The sequence below is a fragment of the Oryctolagus cuniculus genome, chromosome 3, assembly GCF_051225735.1.
Source record: "Oryctolagus cuniculus isolate XC-2025 breed Fujian yellow rabbit chromosome 3, ASM5122573v1, whole genome shotgun sequence".
Taxonomy (NCBI): domain Eukaryota; kingdom Metazoa; phylum Chordata; class Mammalia; order Lagomorpha; family Leporidae; genus Oryctolagus; species Oryctolagus cuniculus.
In genome coordinates this window covers 71,855,289-71,869,382 of record NC_142869.1, presented here as the reverse complement: position 1 = coordinate 71,869,382, position 14,094 = coordinate 71,855,289, and the positions used below count along the sequence as shown (strand labels likewise).

Here is a 14,094-nt window from a genome sequence, read left to right as displayed (position 1 = left end):
AGGAGTTGGAAAGTTATAATTACTTTATAGGCCTTTTGTATGATATAAATGAGTTTATATACATAGAACTTTAACATAATGACAGGCATACAATAAGAATGTAATAAATGCTGGCTCTTTTTATGGTTTTCTTGGTATTATTATTAGTCAGTACCTTCATCAACCTATCCACTCAGAGGCAAATCATATACCACATACACCTATAAGAAGGTTTCCCATATTGCAGATGCTTTATAAGAACTGTGTGGATTGCTAGACTCTCAAATGAGGAGGTTGTAAGAGGGCAAGCCTTAAAGCTCTTGGCAATTAAATCCTTCTCTTTCTCCTTTCCTACTTCCCTTCCCTGTCAGGACTGCACTGATCCATTCCAGTGAGAAAAAATTACAAAGAATAAAATGAGGATCTTACAAAAAAACAGGGGAGGGATAACAGAATGTGAGCAAAATATCAAGACAGGTCTACAAATTAATTATAGCAGAAGTTAAACAGCACACAGGAACCAGTCACAGCATTCCTGCCCTAGTGTACACAGCATCTCTGCTTCTAAGATTTGATTTAGGTAAGACATAAGAAGCTACGGCTGATGTTGAGGGCAAGACCACATTATAGATTAATCTTACTAGGCAAGCGTTTTTCAAATTCATACAGAGTTTCTGAGGGCATGAGTTAACATATGAAATATAATAGGCTCAAAGTAATAATAGCTTATAGTATTCCACATATAAATACTGGCATTATCTACTGAGGCCAGACTGCTTTTGCCCAAATATAGGAAGTATTTGGGACTACTCAAAAATAAAAATTGGAAGTGTCACTATTCTGAAGCTGAACTGAATGTGTAAACCTCAATTTTATTATCCAACTAAACATCTTGAAATGCAGAGAAAAATGACAAAACTGGTTTTCAGATTGAGGTGATGGAACATTTCTACAAATGAATAATGAGGTATTTATGCATGCTATTTTTATATATGTATATTTTGGCTATAAATATTTACTTTTTTCCCATGAAATATGACCCAATCTCTTGCTGAATTTCAATGAATCAGTTACATTAAAACATGCAGATGAAAGGAAAAACAATTCTTCATTGAAAAAAAAAAAGCAGTTAAATCCACAAGGGGGCTGGTGCTGTGACACAGTAGGTTAATTCTCCACCTGCAGTGCTGGCATCACTTATGGGCACAGGTCCAAGTCCCGGCTGCTCCACTTCCAATCCAGCTCTCTGCTTTGGCTTAGGAAAGCAGTGTACGATGGCCCAAATGCTTGTGCCCCTGCAACCATGTGGGAGATCTGGAAAAAGCTCCTGTCTCCTGGCTTCGGATTGGCTCAGCTCTGCCATTGCAGCCATTTGGGGAATAAACCAGCAGATGGAAGACCTTTCTTTCTGTCTGTAAATCTACCTCTCAAATAAATAAATAAAATCTTTAAAAAAAGACACAAGGGACTTTAAAGTTCACAGCTCTAATTTGAAAAGGAATTCATTCAGCCAGAAAGATAAGATCTTGAAGAATATCCCCACCAGAAATTATTGATCCTAACTCTTCACACACTCATGGTGCCAGCCCAGAAATTCAAAGGACAATTTCAATACAATTAGGAAAGAAAATCATTAGAGATGTGTGATGTTATGAGAATCTGGTAGAAAAATCTAGAATATTAAAGGCTCCTACAAATACTTACCCTAGTTTTGGATTCACAACAATTGCTGCTGGCTGATCCAGCTGGGTGGTAATCAGCCACTTCCGGTACCTTCCATCAAGTCTAGCCACCTCAATTCGTTGATTCATGGCATCTGACCAGTAAATATGCCTGAATTCAGAGAGACAAAGTTAAACAATGACAAAGTCTACACTGGCCATTTCTAGAGAAAAGGCTGGGACAGACAGCTACTCTGATATCCCAAACGAGAGCACGGTGTCCTTCTCTCAGGAATACCCTAAATTATCCCGGCTGCTCCTCTTCCAATCTAGCTCTCTGCTATGGCCTGGGAAAGCAGCAGAAGATGGCCCTGCACCTGTATGGGAGATCCCAGAGAAGCTCCAGGCTTCTGGCTTTGGATTGACTCAGCTTCAGCCGTTGTGGCCATTTAGGGAATGACCAGTGGATGGAAGAGCTCTCTCTGTCTCTCTGTCTCTGTCTGTAACTGTAACTTTCAAGTAAATAAATAAATCTTTTACAAATAAATAAATTCTGACTGCCCATGAGTCTATTTCCTCCTAAGCAAAGAGCCCCCAATGAAATCAACCGTAATCTGGCATCTGCTCCAAACATGAGCAGAAACAGCCCTTCTAAATAGTCAGCAAAGCCATCCTGCTCTTATTTCCAGTTCCGAGGCTGCAGGTCTCAGTCTCTTACAAGCAGAAAGAGCTCCATCTGTTTCGTAATCCTCTCATTCATTAAGGTTGAGAAAGAGGCAAAACTTCAAACAAGAAGACACATCTGCCACTGCTGGATTGGTTTTCAGAAGAACGTATTAACATGCAGTTTCAAGTCCTGACTCCCTTAACAGCTCTCTGAGATCCAGTTTCCTAACAGAAAATGCTGAAATGAGTCTCCTGTAAGCCTTGAAGGTACAGTGGGGACCCAATTAACTTCTTTGGATAAGTGTCAGTCTTTCAGGAACACCAGACAAGTTTAAAAGGTAAAAATGAGTTTACAATACAAATGAATTCTCCATCCTCCCAGAGACCAGGGAGCCCCTGAGCCTGCCATTTTGAACGTTTTCCCATTATTAGTTCATTTTCAAGAATATGGGGGATTCCATATATGCTTGAACTCTTTTGCAAGTAAACATTTTCCAAGCACAATCACTCCAATGCAAGCCTCCTTCAAGAAGGAGCCTTGGCTGGTGCCGCGGCTCAATAGGCTAATCCTCTGCCTGTGGCTGTCGGGGCACCGGATTCTGTCCCGGTTGCCCCTCTTCCAGGCCAGCTCTCTGCTGTGGCCAGGGAGTGCAGTGGAGGATGGCCCAAGTGCTTGGGCCCTGCACCCCATGGGAGACCAGGAGAAGCACCTGGCTCCTGGCTTCGGATCAGTGCGGTGTGCCGGCCGCAGTGTGCCGGCCGCAGGGGCCATTGGAGGTGAACCAACGGTAAAGGAAGACCTTTCTCTCTCTCTCTCTCTCTCTCACTGTCCACTCTGCCTTAAAAAAAAAAAAAAAAAAAAAAACACAACAACAACAACAACAAACACCAAAGAAGGAGTTCAGTAATTTCCACATATCAGCGTGCATCTCAGTCTATCTCCTGAAGATTCTACTGAAGTTTCTTATTTAGGGGTCATCAAAATGAGGGGTTCTGGTTCCTGGGGTACTAGAGAGTCTAAAAGAACAGAGCAAAGCCAACGTTTCTATTAACTCAAACCCAAAGATTACAGGAAAGTCAAGTTTCCAATCTGTGCCAACAGATATTCTGCTAAACACACAGATGTAGATTGTTCCTCCCCAAAATAATTACCATAGAGAAAACTTTCATCTCAATTCCTTTATTGGGATAATTGTGAGGCTGTTCCATTTTTTCACAAAATGAACAGTGCTGCCATAATGAATTTTAATTTTGGAATCTAGACCTCTGCTAGTCAGAACACCCTCCTAGATGTAACACAGAATCTTGACATGGGTACTTTCCCAAACCTTTTCAAGACATACCTGGAATGTTTATGTGACACAATACGGTAAGCAGAGGTGGTTGCCAGAGCTAGAGCAAACCCAGATATTGTCGTATCTGGGCCCAGTTACCTCATGGGCCATGGTGAGCAGTAGAGAGCTATAGCCAGGAAAGTAGAATAGGCCGGAGTGGGGAATGTGTGACAAATTTACCTTCCAACCCAGTCAACTGCTAATCCATCTGGCTGCATTACATATTTCAGGCCCAAGTCATCTTCATGCATGAGATTATTGCTGCCAGATTCAAAGTTGGGGATGTAGGCACGTTTGATAGCACCAAATTCAGAGCCCTGTGCCAGCACAGTATAATACACAACACCTACAGAGGAAGACACACAGGTCATTTTCACAGCGAGAATATCAAGTAAGGGAGGATCTGGGGTCTAATCAGTTGAATTACTGTTCACTTACTGATATCTCTACCTCATTTTTTTTATAGTATTAATACCTCAATTAGATTAATACTACCAAACCTCAAAGTCTATCATACTTGAGCTATCAGCTACAAGTTGCATCAATTGTTAATTTGTTGATATTTCCTTAGTCATTTCAATTTGAGGACAATTCATTAAAATAGTTTTCTGCCAAGAGCCTATTTACTGTTATCAGGATCAAGTTCTAAATTATAGAACAGAGATATAAATAAAATAGGGCAGATGGTGGAGAATTTGAAATCATCCTATCAGTGGCCATGTAGCTAAGAAGTCCTATTTTATATACAGACTAAAGCATCGTGAAGAGCAGACATTTTAGGAAGACTGTGACTTTGAAATATATACTAGGAACCTTCTGCTCTCCTAGATACACACAATTCTTGAAAATCTTACTGTATTGTATGAATAAGTATGAAAATACAGCAATAATAAATCTTACATTGGTATGGTCATTGACAGAACACAAAACATGCATTATCTCATTCGATCTCCAAAACAACACTCAGAGGAAGTAGGTGGAACAAGATTACTATTCACTGACCAATAAAAAAATTGAGAACTGGAGGTGTTGCAATTGTTCAAGCCATAAAGTTAGTAGACGAGGGAGCCATGTATCAGGTATTTCAAAAAGTTCATGAACAATGGAATTAAAAGTTAAAGATTATTTTGGTACAAAAAAAATAGAAATCTATCAGTGACAACTAACTGAGCACCAAAAAGGAAACCTGTTAAAGTGAAATGAACACTATGAGAAATGGTGACTTGATCAGCCCTCACCCTGACTGTTGATGAGCAGCTTAATATGTTATCCCTCTTAGTATTTTTTTGTTTGTTCCACTTAATACTTTTGGTTGAATACTGTAATCAATACACAATTCTTCTTAAGTGCTGAAACTTAACTGAAAAGTGATCGCTGTTAAATATAAGAGTGGGAATAAGAGAGGGAAGAGATGTGCAATTCGGGACATGCTCAAGCTGACTTACCTCAAACGGTAGAGTTAGAAACATACCAGGGGATTCGAATTCAATCCCATCGAGGTGGCATGTACCAATGCCATCTCACTAGTCCCAGTGATCAATTTCTGTTCACAATTGATCGTAATGATAGGACTAAGAACCAAAGGGATCACATAAACAAGAATAGTGTCTGCAAATACTAGCTGATAGAATCAAAAAGGGAGAGAATGATCCAACATGGGAAGCGAGATACACAGCAGACCCATAGAATGGCAGATGTCCTAAACAGCACTCTGGCCTCAGAATCAGCCCTTAAGGCATGCGGATCTGGCTGAAAAGCCCATGAGAGTATTTCAGGCATGGAAAGCCAAGACACTCTGGCCAAAAAAAAAAAAAAAAAAAAAAACCTAAATGAAAGATCTCCACCAGTGAGATCCCAGTGGAAAGAATGGGTCATCAAAGAAGGAGGTACCTTTCTCTGAAGGGAGGAGAGAACTTCCACTTTGACCATGGCCTTGTCTAAATATGATCAGAGTCAGTGAACTCAGGGGGCTTCCATAGCCTTGGCAGATCATGACAAGAGCCTAGGGTGATTACTGAGGCCATAAACAAAAGTGTCAATTTGTTAAGTCAACAACAGGAGTCACTGTGCACTTACTCCTCATGTCGGATCTCTGTCCTTAGTGTGCTGTACATTGAGATTTAATGCTATAACTAGTACTCAAACAGTATTTTTCACTTTATGTTTCTGTGTGGGAGCAAACTGTTGAAATCTTTACTTAATGTATGCTAAACTGATCTTCTGTATATAAAGAGAAACGAAAATGAATCTTGATGTGAATGGAAGGGGAGAGGGAGTGGATAAGGGGAGGGTTGCATGTTGGAGGGACATTATATGGGGGAAGCCATTGTAATCCATATTCTGTACTTTGGAAATTTATATTCATTAAATAAAAGTTAAAAAAATAGAAATCTATGTAGTTTTTTCATAACATGTATTTTCCATGGCCCTTTTGAATACCCTTCATATGCACAGATCATTTTACCCCATTTCTATTTTCCATGAATTTTTTTGAAATACCTTGTATAAAAGACAAGTTTTCTATTTGCAACTATACAGAGTTATGAATGGTTCAATAACAGGCACTATTCACTTTTTTCTTCATTCAGCTAAACTTTTTAAAATTGTTTTATTGGGCTGGTGCCGCTGCTCACTAAGCTAATCCTCCACCTGTGGCACCGGCACCCCGGGTTCTAGTCTCGGTTGGGGGTGCTGGATTCTGTCCCGGTTGCTCCTGTTCCAGTCCAGCTCTCTGCTGTGGCCTGGGAAGGCACTGGAGGATGGCCCAAGTACTTGGTCCTTGTACCTGCATGGGAGACCAGGAGGAAGCACCTGGCTCCTGGCTTCAGATGGACACAGTGTGCCAGCCGCAGTGGCCATTTGCGGGGTGAACCAACGGAAAAGGAAGACCTCTCTCTCTGTCTCTTTCTCATTGTCTAACTCTGCCTGTCAAAAATTTTTAAAAAATTAAAAATTAAAAAAATTAAAAATTAAAATTGTTTTATTGAAAAGGGAGGGAGAGAGAGACACACACAGAAAGAGAGAGGGTGCTTCCATCTGATGGTTAACTCTCCAAATGCTCACAACAGCGGGGGCTGGGCCAGGATGAAGCCAGGACCCAGGAACTCAATGCAGACCTCCCACATGGATGCAGGGACACAACCACTTGAGTCATCACTGCTGTATCACAGGGCCTGCATTAGTAGGAAGTGGGACTCAGCAGCAGGGCTGGGCATTACACCCAGGTGCTGTACTATGGACACGGCATCTTAACCACTAGGCCAACGCCCCCCACCCCAATCAACTGAATTTCTTGAGCCTCAACCACTAAATTAGATGTTGACTCAGCTGCTAGGCATGCAGACATGAATTCGATTCAATCTCTTTCCAAAGAGCACATGGTTACGGAGTAGGAAGAAAAATATGTAGTCTACTAGCTGTACATATGAATCAATTTAACATGCTTTATGAAAAGCATGTATAAAATGCTACAGACTCATGGTGAGAAATCATGGAACTGTCAAGAGGAATTATGAAAGATGTCACAGAGGAGGTGACATTTGAACTGAGCCTTTGAGGTCTGATTAGAAATCTTCCAAATAGGCCGGCGCCGCGGCTCACTAGGCTAATCCTCCGCCTAGCGGCGCCGGCACACCGGGTTCTAGTCCCGGTCAGGGCGCCGGATTCTGTCCCGGTTGCCCCTCTTCCAAGCCAGCCCTCTGCTGTGGCCAGGGAGTGCAGTGGAGGATGGCCCAGGTGCTTGGGCCCTGCACCCCATGGGAGACCAGGAAAAGCACCTGGCTCCTGGCTCCTGCCATCGGATCAGCGCGGTGCGCCGGCCGCAGCGCGCCGGCCGCGGCGGCCATTGGAGGGTGAACCAACGGCAAAGGAAGACCTTTCTCTCTGTCTCTCTCTCTCTCACTGTCCACTCTGCCTGTCAAAAATAAAATAAATAAATAAAAAAAAGAAATCTTCCAAATATACAATGGTACAATCTGTATGAGCAAAGACAGATAAGGGATGTGGGGGTAGCACTGTGGCATAGTGGGTAAAGCTGCAGCCTGCAGTGCCCGCATCCCATATGGGTGCCAGTTCGAGACCTGGCTGCTCCACTTCTGATTCAGCTCTCTGATATGTCCTAGGAAAGCAGTAGAAGATGGCCCAAGTCCTTGGGCCCCTGCACCTGCATGAGAGATTCGGAAGAAGCTCCTGTCTCCTGGCTTCTGATCAGCGCAGCTCCAGCCATTGCGGCCATCTGGGCAGTGAATCAGTGGATGGAAGACTTCTCTCTCTCTCTCTTTCTGCCTCTCCTTCTCTCTCTGTGTAACTCTGCCTTGCAGATAAATAAATAAATCTTTAAAATAGGGGATGTGAGGCAGGCCAGAAAGGATAACTCCGAGGTGGGACAAGGTTTGGAGAGAAGTCAGGAAACATTGGTTGGGACCCATGGCCAGGGTTAGGCTTCAAGTACATGCTGGGTAGGAGAGCTTCCTCTTCCATTCATGCAACAAAATTAATTCATCACAAAATAAATCCTCCAACAGTCAATATCTTAAAATTCAAAGTCAGTTAATAACAGAGACAGATGCCAAAGTTTATACTCACTGAGGCCTATGCCCTCAGGGTCCCAATCATAGTCAACAGCTTGGATATGCTCTTCATCTTCAAGATAGTCTGAGAACTTCTCAGAGGAGAGATTGTATTTTCGAATTCGAACATTCTCAGGCAGTAGCAATAAAGGAGGGTTACCTGTAAACACATAAAGGGCTATGTTACCTGTTTGAATTCGACTTGAATTTTAAAACTATAAAGGAGGATATAAAGTACCTAGCAGGCCACTCCCCACCCCTTTTAAAAGACATGAACTTTGATAGGAATCTGACTCTGTTCATCAGTGAAGCTATCAAACTCGGCTGCAAAACCCATGACTGCGGGCAGTCTTGTCCCCATCTCGGGTGGAAAGTTGTCCTTTCTGCTAGGGATACTATCAGTTCTTTCTTCTTTGTCCTCAGTGGCAGTTTAGGACAAGGCCAGACTGAAGCTTTTATACCAAGTCCCCATTTTCACCGAGTTGTTTTGAATTTATTCACTGACATTAAAAATGACAAGACCGTAGACAATCAATCTCACAGGCGAAAAACAAGATTCACAACCTTACTAATAGTTCACCAGGAAGGTCCCACTCCTCCCTCCATACTCACAGATTTTTATGGTTCCTTCAGCAGGTAATCAGCTCCATGACTCAATTTAGCTTTTAGCTAATGAGAAAAATCCAGGTGTTCTTGATTTAAAAAAATTGTTTAACTAAAGGAACTATTTCAATGGTAACTCAACCCAAACGCATTGTGTAGAATTTTTAAAATGTAATTTACTTGTATAATGTCAACTGAATCCAATTTAAGTAAATTTTATATATTTCTTCTATCTTTATATTGTTTTATGTAAATATGCTATCTCAATAATCTCCTTAGTTAAAAGTTTTAAATGTGCTACTTAATTAGTAAATTGTCAAATGCCTTCATTCTCAATTTTTTTCACTGTCAAAAATGTTTGGAGACTGAAATATTTAAGTGAACCAGTTTAAGGCATGCTTTAAAAGCCTAATTCATATTAAGAAACTGAATAGTCATTTTGATCATTTTATCCTATATTCTTACCAAGTCCCTTAACCTGTAGTAAAAACTTCAAATTCAAAATAAAGACGTATACTTCTTAATTGGCAAATGCTGATTTAGACCAGACCTCTGAAATTGAGTATAATACCACCGACATATTACATTCTTTTTCTTGTGTCATTTCTGCCTAGTATTTATTACTACTTTTTATCAGGCATGTTTCTCAGACACTGGCATTAAGCTACAATGTGAAAATAATGATTGAAGTTATGAATGCACCAGACTCCTTCCTGTCTGTGATCAGCAGTCCATGAACAATAAAAAAGGGATATGTCAGCAGAGTGGCCTTGAATGTGACTTTTTTGTGTCTCATCTCGGATTACAAGGCCTCAAACCTTGATCTCTGTGGAGTGGGAGGTAGAGGCATTGGCAATTTCCTTCTGTTGGTAACCAAACCCCAGACAAGTTGTGGCCGCGTTTGAATCTTCTGAAGGGTAGCATCTGGTCAACTTTTTGAAGTTCTTACAAGGTGGATAAGAGGCTAAATCCAGAATAACAAGTAACCCCTAGCTCTTCTTGCAATTCCTATGTATTTCCTGGGGGGTGCATGGTTATTGTTTTAAGCTGTGTTATTAAGGGTTACTGTTTTAAGGAAGGGAGAAGGAAACGAAACCAGACAGGCTTTGGAAGAGAAGTAGCTGGCAAGTTACAAATAAGACCCTAAGAGTCAACAGTTTATTTCCTGGTAAAGCATATTCACCACCACTTATCTCCCCAAAAGTCAACTGATCCGGACATGAACGCATCATACCATCAGCTGCACACCGTTCTCCATAGCGGACACTCATGGACCTGAAGCCATCAGCGCAGAAACACTCGTAGCTCCCTTTGGTATTTTGGCAGTTCTGAGGACAGACTCCAAATTGCTCACATTCGTTGATGTCTGAGGGCAAAATAAAAGCAAACATGCATACCTGCTCCCATTCATTCCTTAGAGACCTACTGCTGCTCTAGATCCATTGTCACAAGCAACGACCAACGAGAAAGGAAGCAATGCTAGCAACATTTAGGGAACACTAAGTTTCAGATGCTGTCTTGTATGCTCTTCAGGGTTGTTCCTCCTCTTTAAATTAAAACACACACACACACACACACACACACATACACCACAATGAGGTATGGACTATTATTATTTAGGCCCAAAGTCCCAAAGTTAGTTAGCACTGGAGACAGGATTTAAACTGCAGGAGGAAGACTGTTCAATAGCAGAGGACATTCTCTATTTCAGGGGGCACCTGTCACTGCTGTCCCCTGGCATCAAGTCCCTTCCGCTAAAGAACTTCAGGAACAACAGCCACTGGTTTTTGAGGTGAATCCTTAAGCCACAGTTTCCAAAAGATGTCTTATCATCATCTGAGTATGCCACATCATGAGGTAGAAGCGGTAGATTCAAACAATAAAAAGACACCTAAAATCATACTTATCCCTTCCCATCCTGACAAGCAACCTTCCAAGTCCAAACTTTTGAACACATTTATGTCTGGCATAAGTATATGTATGATGCACACATGCTGTTTGACTTAAGATAAATAAAGCAAACCTTTTGTTAATTAAATCTGATCTCACATTGATACAACAAGTAGCCATGATCACCAATGCACTCAAAACTCATATCAATTCCACAGATATAACTGAGCACACACTTGATGCTAAGCACTTTGCTAGGCACTAGTAAGACAGCATGCACACAGAGGGAAAAAGAAATTGGCATTCTTGAGCATTTTAATTACCTAGAACCATGAGTTTAGCCCCATTAAGTAAATTAAATAGTGGTTTAGTAAAGGGGAATGAATGGAGAACCTAAAAAGTATAATTTCATGATAAGAATTGGTGGAATATATACTCTACCTTGACAGGAGTTTCTGTCCAAAGTACCAGCTTTGTAGCCAGGTCTACAGGAGCAGATAAATCCTCCTCCACTTAATTCAGTACAGTTTTGTTCACATAGATTTTCAGCACATGTCCTATTTTTTCCTAGATCTGGAAAACAAAATCTCAGCATTAGAAATGAAAAGTGCAAACTAGATCAGCCCAGCTGAACAGTTGGTGGTGTATTGGAAGAAGCACCTACCCATAACCTACTACAGGATATCTTGAGCAGCCCTATCTTCATAACCTTTGAGAGGATAGGGAGGCATCAGGATTCTAACCTCTGCTAACGACCTGACAGCCATTTACACAAATGAATGTGAGGTTACATCTCTCAGGCGACTTGCCCTTTATATGCAGCCCTTCCAGTCTCCTCCTCAGAGAGCTATGAAGTCCATGACTCCACAACCACCACCACTTACTCCCAGGGTGAGCAGGTTTCTTAGATAGACAGATGATAGACGGACATGTAGAGAGACAGACAGAGGTATAAATAAAAGACAGTGATGGGGTTACAACAAAATTATAAATAGGCAAAATTACAAAGTTATAAGACTAATTTGCCTAACATTTATTAATTGATTATATTTGTTGGCCAGGGTACAGCAAAATGCATAGTCATAACTCATGTAACTACTACTACTATTAGAACCATAAGTTGGTATACATAGAAAGGAATTTTGTAATATGTATGCATATATTAGGGCTTTAAAAATATTCATACTCTTTTGGCCAGTTATTCTATGTTAATGGATTTTTCCCTCAGAAAGGAATAAAAAATATGCATATGATTTATGGTTAAGGAGCTTCAGGATTATGACATTTTTTATAGCAAGAAAAATTTGAAAACAACCTGAAAATATATTCAACAATAGGGAATAAATTATGTTATCTTATATTTTATCAAATCTAAGATACCACTGACAGATACTACTTTGTGTAACACTAAAATAGAAAACATTGAACTTCAGTATAACATCTCATTAATTGTAAGATGTATCTTGGTTTCAGAGATGCTAAAATGTGAAAATAAACATATATCTTAGACAATGAGTTATGATTATCTACATGATGTATTGCTATACAATCATTAAAATTCATGGTTTCAAATAACAATTTGACCAGGAGATATCCATAAAAACATGGAGAAAAGATTGCAGAGCTTGATATTTACTATAGAATATTCCTTAAATTTGTTTAAATATTAAGAAAGAAAAGAACACCAAAACATTAAGATTAGTTCTCTCCTAGTGATGTGATTCAGATTATTTTTATTTTTGATTATTAATTATTTTCTAGATTGTTTTACTTTCATAGTAAAATTTAAAAAAAAAAAAACCTACGAGTTTATTTTTAGAGGACCCTTACGGGACACCCTTGTAATCCCTGCTGTTTGGGGTACAGCCTGCTCCAGGGCAGGCTTTCAACAGCTCAGACTTCACCTTTACACTTTAATACTCATCACGGCCCCAAGATCTTGTCTCTGCCAAGATCCACCCCAGCCATCTGGCTTTCATTCTTGTCATTCTTATCAGTTTGCTTCTTTCATCTTCAGTCTCCATCTACTCCTGAACCTAGATCTTACAGAGAAGCTGATGAAGATGAACATAAATAATGAGTGAGGGGAGTGTTTATCTCCATCAGGAATTCTCAGATGGAACATCTCTTGGTCACAAGCTTCTGAACGCATTAGCCAAACAAACTGTGGCACCTCCTGGTTCAATTCTTTTAAAGAAAGTAGATTTTTATCTCTCTGTCTTCTACAGTATGCAGTAAAGTGAATTTAACCATGTTTCAGGATCCCTTAAGGTACAATGACTACATCAGTAAAACACTTAGTATCAAAAAACAAAGGTAATCAAATAAAGCACAGTGACATTCAATGGCATGCTGCCGTTGGAGTATATACTTCAAAGCTGTACAAGAAAGTATTAAAATAAAAGATTTAGTCTGAGCTCTTCACAGTCACACATTGGTAAATAAGTATATTTAGATTTTCTGTTTCTTCTTGAACCAGTTTCAGTGTTTTGTGTTTAGGAATTTTTCTGGCCGGCACTGCGGCTCAATAGGCTAATCCTCCGCCTGCAGCATCGGCACCCTGGGTTCTAGTCCCGGTCGGGGCGCCAGATTCTGTCCCGGTTGCCCCTCTTCCAGGCCAGCTCTCTGCTGTGGCCAGGGAGTGCAGTGGAGGATGGCCCAAGTCCTTGGGCCCTGCACCCCATGGGAGACCAGGAGAAGCACCTGGCTCCTGCCTTCGAATCAGCGTGGTGCACCCGCCGCGCTGGCTATTGGAGGGTGAACCAACGGCAAAAGGAAGACCTTTCTCTCTGTCTCTCTCTCACTGTCCACTCTGCCTGTCAAAAAAAAAAAAAAATTTTTTTTCTACTTCACATAAGTTGTAAAATTTGTTGCCATAAAGTTTTTCATAGTATTCCTTTATAATCACTTAAAATTTCTGTAAAGTTGGTAGTGATGTCCCCCCTATAACACTAGATACATATAAACTCTTAATGTGGATATTCTGAGCCAGTCACATAACCTCTGCGGGGCACATGTGCATAGTTAGATATAAAAATCTCCTAGCTTTAAAATCTAAATTTCTGGAGCAAGAGCCCTTAGCAAGAGAAGAAACCACACAGCATTGTGGGATTCCTCCTCAAATTTGAGGACTTCCTTGTAACTTCTTAAAATCACTAATTAAATCCAAATAACAATTGATTGCCCCAAACTCAAACATATGACACTGTATTTTCATTTTATGAAGAAGAAATAAGAACTATTAGACAGGAAACAGGAACTTTATAATCACATAAATAATATTTGCAACCTGAACACCTTTCCTTGATTTCTTAAAAGTACTAGAAAAATGTCAAAGTCTTTCTGTTTCTGCAATAAGAGAGTGCATTTTACAACACACACATACGTATACAC

General features: G+C 40.5%; 1 protein-coding gene across 1 annotated transcript in view; it reads right to left on the bottom strand.

Moving 5' to 3' along the window:
* LRP2 (LDL receptor related protein 2) overlaps positions 1-14,094 on the bottom strand; it is a 227,247-nt gene that overhangs the window by 18,735 nt on the left and 194,418 nt on the right. The window contains exons 64-68 of the mRNA XM_008258707.5: positions 11,143-11,274; positions 10,046-10,177; positions 8,225-8,368; positions 3,821-3,986; positions 1,684-1,812 (exon numbers count right to left, since the gene is read on the bottom strand). Coding sequence (XP_008256929.3) covers positions 1,684-1,812; positions 3,821-3,986; positions 8,225-8,368; positions 10,046-10,177; positions 11,143-11,274 — 703 coding nt within the window. The remainder of the gene's footprint in view (positions 1-1,683; positions 1,813-3,820; positions 3,987-8,224; positions 8,369-10,045; positions 10,178-11,142; positions 11,275-14,094) is intronic.